Raw genomic sequence first — 13,183 nt, forward strand, 5'->3', positions numbered from 1 at the left:
ATATATGAAATATTAGTGGAACTGAGTCTTTAAATCTGGTTACACACATTTGATATATATATATATAAATGTAATTAGACTAATACAAAGTGATAATTTAGAGGGAATAAACAATTCAAGAAAAAGTAAAGGAACAGATGCAGTAACAAATACCGGGATTAAAAAGTAAAAAATGAAAAATATAAATGAATTAAGAACAGAAAGTAATCAAGTAGATGGTTTTTGAGTTTCACAGCTCTCCGCTTCCGTCATTAACTGATAATTCCTAATTCCTGTAATTTGGCCCTCAATCATTTCCTCTGCAGTACATTCTCCTAAACATGGGCATGGATTACTTGTGAATGTACATGTTTTCACATCTTTTCTCTTACCTCATCTGTGATCTGGCCTCCAAAGGTAACCCACGTGCCTGCATGAGAACAAAATTATTTGGCCTTATATTCTGTGATAATACTTTAAAAGATTAATATTGCTGCAGTATGAAGTGGTATTAAAGATAAGTTATTGTTATAGATAGATAACAACATTTTTTAAAAATCAGTTGTCAAACACTCAACACAATAAAGGTTTAAGTGTAGCAGGGGTCACCGAGATAAGAATGTTCAGTCAAACAAACGCACATTTTAAAGTTGAGCTTTAAATAATGGTGTTCACCTGTGGCTTCTTCCCTGCATGATAGAGCTATAACCTGCATTAGTGAATGTGTGTCTCTTGTGCTTGATCCTTCAGATGTCTCGATGATATTCCACTCCAGTAGATGATGGAATATTCAAAGTATTCACAATTTTACATTGCGGAACCTTATCCTGTAATTGCTCCACAATTTGTTGAGAGTTTTTTTTCACTCTGCCCATCTTAACCTTTGAGAGACTCTGCCCCTCAAAGGTGCTCTTTTTATATCCAATTAGGTTATTGATTTGATCACAGTTAACAGAATTATTTCTTCATTTTCTCTTTTGGAAACACTTTATTTTCCAGCCCTTCATTTCCCCTGTCCCAACCTGTGTTTTGGACATGTTTCTGTCATCAAATTCAAGATGAACTGATATTTTTCAGTCAAATGTCTCACGTTCAACATTCAATATGTTTTCAATGTTCTATTATGAATAAATCTATGTATAAAGTATTGGTTTATGAGATAAATATAATAAATAATTGGATTCCATTTTTGTTAACATTTTACACATCACTCCAAGCTTTTTGAAATTGGGGTTGTATTTTTCTTGTATCAGAGAACGTATTTTCAAACAAACTTTTGGAAGATTTCAAATTTAAGTCCAGTGAAACTATCACGGTATCTGCTATAGCAGACCAAGCTTCCCCCTTCTTGAAACTCCTGTTTTGTATTTGAATGAAATAAAAGGATTCATTTTTCAAGAATAACATCTAGTTTCCATGTCCACTCTTGTGAGCCTCTTGCTATATCCAAGCAACGACTTGGTTGAGCTTTGGCATACTGCCGTGTGCATAGTTTTTGAAAATATGTGTGTGTGTACGTATACATATATATGCGTATATATATGTCATTTTGGTATTTGTATACATATCTCACCATCAGCTTCTGCTGATTCTTTTTGCGATGTTGCTGACGGGCTAGAAACAACTTTTAAATGTGTTTATTGTTATCTCTGGAGGTTTCAATCACGCCATTCTTTCTGTTACACTTAAATTTCACTTAATTAAACTTCACTTTGTCAACTGCTCCACTGGACAAAATAGAATGATGGAATCACTCCATCCAGATGATAGGAATGCACCAAATGTGTTTCTTTCTTTGTTGAGATCCTTAGCTCATTTTCCATGTGTGTTATTGCAAGAATAGAATTTGTTTACATGTCCATAAAGCAACATTTCTTGCCCCATTGTGAGGATTTTCAAGGAGCCTTCAAGCCTTCATAGTGCATACAAGTAATGTAATATTAGGACAAAACCTATAGATATTGACTGCGCTGTGGAACCTTAAAATTCATGAAAAATATTACAGTATTAAGAAGTTATCAAAAACAGAGAAAGGTGGAATATAAATGAATGGCAGCTCTAAAAAGTTGATGTGAAAAATTAATTGCACTCGAACATTCTTGGTCTTACTCAGTGAAAATGTACTTGTATGATGCTACACTTACCTAATCCAACACAGGATACCCTCAGCCCCGATTTTCCCAGATTTCTGTTATCATAAAAAATGCAGACCAGTCAGAAGAGTTGATCACAAAATGTTACATTATAGGTGTACATGCTATGTATTTGAGGCAAACACATTCTTCCGTCTTCATATTCTTTGCAAAAGGTGCTCAAAAACTCTTGAAATTTTGCAAGCATCACCTGCCAGTCGACGACATGAAAAAATCTAAACTTTATATTTTTGGGAGTCACTCATTGACTCTGTAGCGCCCCCTACGATACTTAAAAATGCTCCCCACATTGGGGTTAGTTTCGCGTGGGACGACAAAATTTGGTACACTCATTCATCATGCCCAGACGCACAAAAAAGTCTCTTGCCGCCATGGACATACATCCACAGGAAGGCGGTCATTTTGGATGGAAAGTGCGTTTTGGTGCCATTTTTGCCCGATTCCACACCTTACATATGATCGAACTCGTCCTACAGATTTAATGCTACAAGCTTAAAACTTGGTCAGGTTACTCTTAAGACATGGGGGGGGGTCATGGAGAAACTTTTCCAAACTGGGCGTGGCCAGGCGGTGAAAATCGTGTAATAGCGTTTGTGATTTGAAAGCCTTATCATCATCGTAAGGTCATGAAACTTGGCACACACGTCCACCCTGACGACCTCGTACATATGTAAAGGGTATCGTGTGTGGGCGGAGCAAAATGGCTCAGTGGCGCACCCTAGAAATTTTCAAAAACCCCTCCGCATTGGGGTTATTATGTGCTCGTACGTACGCAGAGGGTATCGTGCGTGTGGGTAGAGCTGCGCGACTACGACGTCCAGGGCATGCCCCAACGTACGCACATCTCAGTCCCGCTCAAGGCTGCTTGCAGCTTTCTAGTTTTATTTGGGTTTTGTTTTTTTTGTCGTAGTAGCCATCTTCTATTAAAACTATCTATCTTGATTTGCCAATCATACAATCCAACCAACGAACGAAGTTTGGATTTTGTTAGCCAATTACAAAGGGTTATGGTCACTGGTCGCCAGAGTGGTAAATTGCAGCTTATGAACATGGATATACGAAATTTTTTATTTTATTTTATTTATTTATTTGTAAGTATTTTTTGGGGCTTTTTATGCCTTTAATGATAGGACAGTGTGAGAGAGACAGGAAGCAGAGGGCAGAGAGATGGGGAAGACACGCAGCACAGGGCTGCTCGGTGCGGGAGTCGAACCGGGGCCCGCTGCAGCGAGGACTGTAGCCTCTGTACATGGGGCGGCTGCTTAACCCACTACGCCACGGACCGCCCCAATATACGAAATTATTTACACAAAAATACAAGGACAAGTGATGGTGCGGACGGGAGCGAGCAGGAAGCAGCGCTGGAAACGTAAGCACCGAAGTAAAAAGTCATATCGGAGTTAACAATCATGCTAGGAGGGTTAGCTACGGCAGCTAGGGTTACACGCTGACATTCCGACATCCCACCAGTCTGACATGGGACTCAAATTGTTGGAATGGCAACTCTTAATTCTTTATCAAACGTCCCATCATTCTGACACTTTTTTCCTCCTATGGTCGGATGACGGTATGTTTTATTTTTTTTAAACATCCCGCCTTTCCGACAATTCCTTTAATAGCCTATTAAGTTTGCCCTTGTTTTGTGTCTGAATGAGTAAGTGGAGCTGTTTCCAGTGCATCTCCACATTAAATCATACAGATTGGTCAGATAATGAAAACAGCAGACGACATCAGAGCCTCAGATTTTGACTTGATTTTAAAGCAGAGGAAGCGTGCGCTCCCCTTGGTCATCAAAGCTCTCATCAGTTTATCACCCATGGTACTTCAGATTCCCACACACCGCTGTCCAACAAGTACAGATTAAGAGGGACTTTCATGCCGTGGCTGGACTGCCAATCATAATCGGAGCAATAGACTGCACACATATACGCATCAAAGCACCCGTGCTGTCGTGGAGCGCACTGAGCTGAAGGCCAGGTGGGTGTGTCTCCATACAGCGGGGGGGGGGGGGGGGCAAACTGCTCTATAGCCCAGAGAAGGCATGCCAGATTTGCATAATATTGCCATGAACGAGGGTCTCCACCTGAACCAGCCCAGGCAGACCAGAAGGTGTGGTGCCAGAAGACCCCCCTCATGGACTGTCCCATCAAAGTGCCATCATGATGAGGCAACAACTGATTGCACGGCTTTAGTTGCAGTCATGGAGCGCCTGCCCATGGCGAGACGTTTTTTTTTTAAGCTATTTTCATATCAAACCATTTCTTCTTTATTTTGGTCACATTACGAACTACAGGTTACATTGAATTAACACTCGTAATAACGTCCCATTTCTTGGCTTTAGCAGGTCCCGTAATGCCACTGCTGACTCTGCTAAAAATGACAGATTTTCCTTTTTGGATCTCTGAAAGCAGAACTTCAATCTCAGAGCCCCTAAAGTTGTTCTTTTTGATGCCATTCTCATGACTCAACACTCAACACTTCCTGGCACAGGAGAGAGGAAACACAGCTCCTAATATGGTATTGTCACATCCATGGGTTTTCCCCATGTTTTAGGTTGTGTCATGTCTTGGTTTTTGAGTTCATGTTCTGTTTTAGTTTGGCCATTGTTTTTCCCCTCACTTCCCATGCCAGGTCATTAGTTTCACTCACGTCACCTGTTTTCATTGTCCCCAGCTGCACTCATTTGCCAATCACTCCCAGTTTAGTATTTAGTTCCCAGTTTCCCCTTTCATTTTGTGAAATCCTCTCTGTTTTTGACCCCTCATGCCACGCCATGCTACATCTAAGATAAGAGCATTCATGTCAAGTCTTTTGTTTTATTTTTTGGTCACAGTCTTATTCATGTTTTTGATTCCACATTCTAGTTTTGTCTTCCGGTTCAGCCGTGCCTTTTGTGAATGAATAAACCCAGTTTTTGCCTTACGCAGGTGATTTACACACTTTTTCCAAAGTTAAGAGCGTTTGTTGAATCTGAAGTGGCGACATACGAAGGTCTCGTAGGAAAAAAGTAAGAGAAATTTAGAATAAAAATACGAAAATGTTCTTGCATGAGGCCCATTGTTTTTACATGTAAGCGGAGCTGAACATACAGCTTTCATCCACAAACCAATGTGGGAGAGCCCCAAGACGCATGTGCCAGATCCACAGAGGCATGCGTAAAACACCAATTTGGACCACTTCATGCTGTTTAGTTGCTTTTTTTAGTTAACTTCCGTATCTTTTGTATTTTTGTGCATATTATGGAGCCGTTTTGGTCCATGCTAGTAAGCCTTTCTTTCCTGGATTCAATTTTCTAAAGTTACATTTAGTTTTTTTTTTATATATATTAGGATGAACTGCCTATTTTTAGTGATCTGGATAGATCCGGGTCTGCCCACAGCAATGTTTGGGTCTTCCAAAGGTTTAAGTGTGTATTAATTCCACACTTGAGTTCGCTACACTTTTATTCATCTGTAACTGGTTGGAACTTTTTCAAATAGCATCCTACCTGTAAATCATGCCAGTGGTGTAAGACATGCTGTTCCTGAGTGAAACATGGTTCATCTTAAGAAAATCTTCCAGGTTTTTGAGCTGAGCAGCTGCACGAACTTCCTTCAGTCGCTGAATCTCTGACAATTGGCGACTACGCTGACGCCTTTCTTCCTGCTCCAGTGCTTGCTCCGGCAAGAAACAGCTCAGGCCAGCATGCATACTCTCACTCATGGATAACAATGACAGTATCTTGCCTCCAGACCCTCCGCTGTCACTGCTAATGCTACTGCTTCGATACGATCCACTGCCGTCACGACTCCCAGGTGGCACCCCTCCACTGCCCCCAGGTTTGGGTATCTAAAAATTGATAATCAAACAAAAGTTGAGGTTACAATTTAACAAGAGGATGAATGTCTTAAAATTTGCACACTACTAGTAGAGAATGCAAAACTTACTACTCACTATGGCACTTATGAACTATTTCGAAATCTGCAGTGTACAACAAATACCTGGATGGTGTATTGCTTTGGAAAAGTTCTCCAGTATACATCTGACCAGTCTACATTGCACATTGCTTCCCATAATGCAATTCATTACCACAGCAATCTCAAAAACTAGAGCAAAGGCAGGCAGATTTCTCTCACATTGTGGGTAAAAGATGATGAAAATAATTATAAGTACCTCTTTTAACATTTTCTTTCTACTACTAATCTTGAGTATTGTCACCAATAACCAGCTATGAAAAAGCTACAGGTTTTACGGAGAGGATAACTTTAGCTCTATATTTCTCATGTCTGTCCTATTACACATAACCAGCCTCAATGCAAAGGCAGCTGGGGGAGTGTTTACTGTTACAGACACCAATGTTAACTTTTGAGAGCTGTCATTAGAGACTAAACATACAAATCGTTGAATTTTTTTAAAAGAACAAGATCATAGTAAAGGCATTGATTCATCTGGATCGGCTGCATACAGATTTTTACCTGACAAGAAGTAAATTGCAAGCTGCTAAGAAAAAGAAATACAAGAACAAGAAGATCATCAAGAATATAAAGAGGGGCAGCAATTATATTGTAGAGATACCTGATTATATACAAAAACCACAACTATGTCTAATTCATCTCTTAAAGCCTTATCATACTTATCAAGTTCTATCAGTTGTGTTGAATAGTTTTGGTTTATGTAAAAGAGGATAAAAGGGGGGATGATGACTGTGTCATTCGAGCTGGTTATGACAAGAATGTGGAATTCCAACACCCTGACCAGTCTTAGAGACTCACTGCGTCATCTTGGCATAGATAAAAGAGAGGAAATATTGCATCTAGTGGACAAGAATAGGCCTTTGTTTAGAGATATCCCGTGATTGAAAAACGTAATAATCGTTGATGTAGATACTGGTTGGTCACGTCCCATTAAGTAACAACCATACTAGATTAACTCACAAAAAATGGGTACAAGTGAAACCAGAGTTGGTGTACATGCATCTTCAGCATTTTATATCTAGGTAATTGTTTAAAGTTATTAAATCCATAGTTCTACACTGGCTCAAGAGAATGTAGGATGTCCTAATGTTTATTGACTCTCACAGTGTAATCCTCCCTGTCAGCCCTGCATATAAGCCTCTCCAGCACTCTCACCTTGACAGATTGTTCTACTGCACATATGTCAAAGTCAAGGCCCGCGGGCCAGATCCGGCCCGCAAATTAATTATCTATGGCCCCCTGGATGATATTTAATTACTATTAGAACCGGCCCGCCGGCCACAGCCGCCCACTGGTGTTTTGCACGGACCAACACTACATTACCCACAATGCAACGGTAGCCCGCAAAGTCACTGCAGCGCGCACAAGTGGCTTCATTATTCATCAGCAGTCAGAGCAGAGATCAACCCTCAGCTACCCCCCTCCTCAAAAATGGCTAAACGTAAGGTGGACGCTGAGAACAGGGGGTTTCAAGCCAGGTGGGAGGCAGAGTACATGTTCATGGAGGTAAAAGGCAAACCCGAGTGCAGTTTGCTGAGAAACTCAACACACTTGGCGCCGACTTCCGACGCCGATTTGCTGACTTTGAAGCCCAAAAAAGCATCTTTGAATTGCTCAGCAATCCTTATGCAGTTGATGTAGAAAGCGCACCACCAAATCTCCAGTGCAATGACACACTGAAGGAAAAATATGAGAGAGTGGGTGCTGCTGAGTTTGCACGTTTCATCCCCGACATGATGCCCCAGTTGCGCATCCAACCTGCTCGGACGCTCTCTATGTTTGGCAGCACATACTTGTGTGAACAACTGTTCTCTTTGATGAAGCTAAACAAAACATCACACAGGAGCCGTCTTACTGACAATCACCTTCCCTCAATCCTGAGGATTTCCTCAGCTCAGAGCCTAAAGCCTGATTTATACCTCTTGCGTCTTGCGCTTGCGTTAATGGCTCAAGACGTTTATGCTTCATTTTGCTTTGTCGGCGGTTGCGTGTGCTGCGTGGCGATTCACCGCCAGGACAGTAGGTGGAGCAGCGGGTTTTTTCAATGACAAGCCTACTACGATGAAAGGAAATTCACCGCCAGGACCTCTTCGGCAAGTCTCTCTTCGAGTGGATTCATGCTGCTTCTTTTTCTTCTTCGCTTTCTACCTTGGCGTTTGAAAACAGCGGTCTTTTATTAGGGGATGAAACCGGAAGATGAACACGCCGCCGGATGTGATGTAGATAGTGGCTTGCGCTCACGTCTTGCGGGAAGTTTAGAAAATTGAGGTGACACACGCAAGGGGGGGCTTGCGTTGCGTCTTGCGTCACCGACCATAAATTGGGCTTAACCCCGAATATTGAGGAACTTGTACAAATGATGAGACACCACCAAGTATCAGGCTCAGCCTCAGACAAGTGAGCATCACAGAGCAGTAACGTATTTTCAGTTTTTAATTCAGTTAAATTCTTACATTTGTTTCTACAAGACGTGATTTTTCTTTGAAGGAAGTATTGTTTTGTCTGTGTGCCATAGATTTTTGTATTTTTCAGTTGAATGGACTCAGGGAAAATTGCAGATAAGAGCCATGAGAAAGAATACAACTGATTTTATTTATTTTTTTATTTTCTTATTTTACTATTTGAAAGCAGTGATCGGTAAGATCATAGAGCAGCACAATAATGCATTTTCAGTTTATAATGCATGTGCTTTTATTTATGCATTTATCTTGATATTAAGAAACATATTTTGTTTTTAAAAACAATTTAATTTTTTGCTGTGCCTGTTGAAAATGTTTCCCTTGAAGTTACTGACAGAGCCATAACAAAATATTGCTTTATTCATTTAATCATTAAATAATATACAGTGTGTTAGGTCTTGGTTCAATAGGCTACGTGCAATCATTTCAATATGTTTTAATAAACATTGAACCAGTCCGGCCCTCGGCTTGTAAAAAATTAGTTTTTTTGTCCCTCGGTGTATTTGACTTTGACATCCCTGTTCTACTGCATCCATGCAAGATTTTCCAGCGTTCTTTACCTAGCTGATCTTTTGTTGCCAACCCTGCCTGCCTCCGACCTGCCCTCCTCGCCTGCCTTCCGGTGATCTTATCTGCCTTCTGTCCCTGACCACATGCTCTGCCTCAGCGTCTCTGGCGTCTATCTATTCTCCTGGCTTCGACTCTTCCGCCTGGCCTCAGCTCCTCTGCTGCTCGCTCCTTGTTGGCACCTCTGCACTATCGGCTGGCTCTTCTGACTCTGGACACTTCGCCTTGGCTACCTTGTCTCCTGTAAGGGCCTACCCTTTATTGAAGGCTGCTAAAAAACTGAACTGTACAAGTCCGAGGGTCACGTTCACCCCACTCGTCGGCTTCCTCTGGCAATGAGGCCCAGAGACTGTATGTGGGCTATTTGCCTGAAGATTGAACTGTTTACCGAGTTTCCTCATCTGCTCTAGTTCCTGTTTTGCTGATGTGATAATAAAGGTCATTACCAACTATTCCTGATTTCCAGAGTGCAACTTTTGGATCACTGTAACACCCGTTACAGTACAAGCTGCTCAGACATGGACCCAGCAGACCCCTTATCACCAATCTCGCTTGGCCCAAATGGAGGGAGTACTCCAGCAACACGAGGCACAGCTAGCCTCCAATGCAGCGGAGGCTTGGCAGTCGACTTTGGCCCTGGAGCGAGCACTACCCTTGCTAGTCACCCAGGTCCAACAGCTGGCGGCCACCATGTCGCAACGGGCCAATCCTGCCTCGGCTCCAACTCCCCATGCTCCAGCTCTGGGTTTTCCACCAAGCACTGCTCAGAGGCCCAGGGTGAGAGCTCCGAAGCGTTATTCCAGGGATCCCGAGTGCTGCAACCTGTTCCCGACAAACTGTTCCATCATGTTTGCCTTGTAGCCCCACACCTTCGCCTCAGAGCCAGCGAGGGTTGCCTTCGCCATCAACCATCTTACTGGCAGAGCACGTCTGTGGGGAACAGCATAATGGGAGAGGGGTACGCCGGCCTGCTCCTTCTTCCAGGCTTTCTCAGCAGAGCTTCGTAAAGTTTTTGGACCTGTTTCCCTGGGCCCCAATGCCACTGGAGGACTCATGAGCCTGAGGCAGGGGAACCGACCTGTGGCCAATCACGCCATTGACTTCTGTACTCGGGCCCATCTTAGCGACTGAAACTCTGCAGCCCAGTGCGACGCCTTCCTCAATGGACTAGTGCCATAATTCAAGGATGAGTTTGTCTCTTCGACCTTCCGCCTTCCCTCGATGGAATCATCGAGCTAACCTCTATGCTGGACTCTATTCAGGCGAGGAGAGGGGAGCTATGCCATTAGGGACACCTGCAAGGGTCTCCAGCCACCCCCAACCTTCTCACAGAGCCCGCAACCGGGGGGGCTGAACCCATGCAGGTGGGACGCACCAGCATGATGCTTGAGGAGCGGGACCGATGACGCTGAGGGAACCTCTGCCTCTACTTTGGCCAGGCCGGGCATGTCAGTAAAAGGGAGGGTTCAGCAGTAGAGAGTGGTGTTCTGCTGAGCCCCTTGCCCACGACCTTTGTTTCACGTCTGGCTTCTGTTGGCGAGTGGCTCTCACACTCTTGCTACCTTCATTGACTCTAGGGCAGACGTCAGCCTGATCGATGAGGAGCTCGCCATCCAGCTGGGTATAGACCAGGTTCCTCTGCCCCATCCAGTACTAGCTAGCCCTATCCCTGGATGGTCATATCTTGGGGACCATCACTCATCAGACCACGCCCATTCACATGCTCCTGTCCGGCAACCATACAGTTCCACGTCACGACTTTTGGGAGGTGTGCAAGGTGAAGGCTACCTCCCTGGCCCGTCATTGGCCCTACGACTGCGCCATAGACTTCCTGCCTAGTACCATGGCTCCCAAGGGTCGCCTCTACTCCCTGTCTGCACCTGAAAGAGAGGCTATGGAGGCCTATATTAACTACGCCTTGGCTGCTCACAAAACCCCTATGATGAGTGATACTTTTGGACGCGGTGTTCCCTTGCCCGGACGCGGGTCACCGGGGCCTCCCCCTGGAGCCAGGCCCAGGGGTGGGGCCCGCCGGCGAGCGCCTGGTGGCCGGGTCTGTGCCCGTGGGGCTCGGTCGGGCACAGCCCGAAGAAACGGCACGGGTCCCCCTTCCTACGGGCTCACCACCCGTGGGAGGGGCCATGGGGGTCGGGTGCAGTGTGAGCTGGGCGGCAGCCGAAGGCGGGGACCTTGGCGGTCTGATCCTCAGCTACTGAAGCTGGCTCTTGGGACGTGGAATGTCACCTCTCTGCTGGGGAAGGAGCCTGAGCTGGTGCGCGAGGCTGAGCGGTTCCGGCTAGATATAGTCGGACTCACCTCGACACATGGCTTGGGCTCCGGAACCAGCCTCCTCGAGAGGGGGTGGACTCTCTTCCACTCTGGAGTTGCCTGCGGTGAGAGGCGTAGAGCAGGTGTGGGAATACTTATTGCCCCCCGGCTGTGCGCCTGTACATTGGGGTTCACCCCGGTAGACGAGAGGGTAGCCTCCCTCCGCCTTAGGGTGGGGGGACGGGTCCTGACTGTTGTTTGTGCTTATGCACCGAACGGCAGTTCAGAGTACCCACCCTTTTTGGAGTCCCTGGAGGAGGCACTGGAGAGTGCTCCTCCGGGAGACTCCCTCGTCCTGCTGGGAGACTTCAATGCTCACGTGGGCAATGACAGTGAGACCTGGAGGGGCGTGATTGGGAGGAACGGCCCCCCCGATCTGAATCAGAGTGGTGTTTTGTTGTTGGACTTCTGTGCTCGTCACGGACTGTCCATAACGAACACCATGTTCAGGCATAAGGGTGTCCATATGTGCACTTGGCACCAGGACACCCTAGGCCGCAGCTCGATGATCGACTTTGTGGTTGTATCGTCGGACTTGCGGCCGTATGTCCTGGACACTCGGGTGAAGAGAGGGGCGGAGCTGTCAACTGATCACCACCTGGTGGTGAGTTGGCTCCGCTGGTGGGGGAGGAAGCCGGTCAGACCTGGCAGGCCCAAACGTATTGTGAGGGTCTGTTGGGAACGGCTGGCGGAATCCCCTGTAAGGAGAAGTTTCAACTCCCACCTCCGGCAGAGCTTCAACCATGTCCCGAGGGAGGTGGGGGACATTGAGCCCAAATCGGCCATGTTCCGTGCCTCCATTGTTGAGGCGGCCGACCGGAGCTGTGGCCGTAAGGTGGTCGGTGCCTGTCGTGGCGGCAATCCCCGAACCCGCTGGTGGACACCAGTGGTGAGGGACCAGCTCTATACCCTCCGCAGGATCCTGGAGGGTGCATGGGAGTTCGCCCAACCGGTCTACATGTGTTTTGTGGACTTGGAGAAGGCGTTCGACCGTGTCCCTCGGGGACTCTTGTTGGGGGTGCTCCGGGAGTATGGAGTGCCGGACTCCTTGATACAGGCTGTTCGGTCCCTGTATGACCGGTGTCAGAGTTTGGTCCGCATTGCCGGCAGTAAGTCAGACATGTTTCCTGTGAGGGTTGGACTCCGTCAGGGCTGCCCTTTGTCACTGATTCTGTTCATAATTTTTATGGACAGAATTTCTAGGCGCAGCCAGGGCGTTGAGGGGGTGCGGTTTGGCGACCTCAGAATCGGGTCTCTGCTTTTTGCGGACGATTTGGTTCTGTTGGCGTCCTCAGGCCGTGACCTTCAGCTCTCACTGGAGCGGTTCGCAGCCGAGTGTGAAGCGGCTGGGATGACCATCAGCACCTCCAAATCTGAGACCATGGTCCTCGGCCGGAAAAGGGTGGAATGCCCTCTCCGGGTCGGAAATGAGATCCTTCCCCAAGTGGAGGAGTTCAAGTATCTCGGGGTCTTGTTCACGAGTGAGGGACGAATGGAGCAGGAGATTGACAGACGGATCGGTGCGGCGTCTGCAGTGATGCGGGCTCTGCACCGGCCCGTCGTGGTGAAGAAGGAGCTGAGCCAGAAGGCCAAGCTCTCGATTTACCGGTCAATCTATGTTCCTATCCTCATCTATGGTCACGAGCTGTGGGTAGTGACCGAAAGAACGAGATCGCGAATACAAGCGGCCAAAATTAGTTTCCTCCGCAGGGTGTCTGGGCTCTCCCTTAGAGATAGGGTGAGA

General features: G+C 46.0%; 1 protein-coding gene across 1 annotated transcript in view; it reads right to left on the minus strand.

The window, feature by feature from the left end:
• The window catches only part of LOC142390412 (voltage-gated potassium channel subunit beta-2-like), a 54,243-nt gene extending 48,595 nt beyond the window's left edge, over positions 1–5,648 (minus strand). The window contains exons 1-3 of the mRNA XM_075475824.1: positions 5,620–5,648; positions 2,124–2,167; positions 372–409 (exon numbers count right to left, since the gene is read on the minus strand). Of these exons, the coding sequence (XP_075331939.1) occupies positions 372–409; positions 2,124–2,167; positions 5,620–5,648 (111 nt within the window). The remainder of the gene's footprint in view (positions 1–371; positions 410–2,123; positions 2,168–5,619) is intronic.
• Positions 5,649–13,183: the final 7,535 nt, after the last annotated feature.

This window comes from Odontesthes bonariensis, chromosome 10, assembly GCF_027942865.1.
Source record: "Odontesthes bonariensis isolate fOdoBon6 chromosome 10, fOdoBon6.hap1, whole genome shotgun sequence".
Classification (NCBI taxonomy): Eukaryota; Metazoa; Chordata; class Actinopteri; order Atheriniformes; family Atherinopsidae; genus Odontesthes; species Odontesthes bonariensis.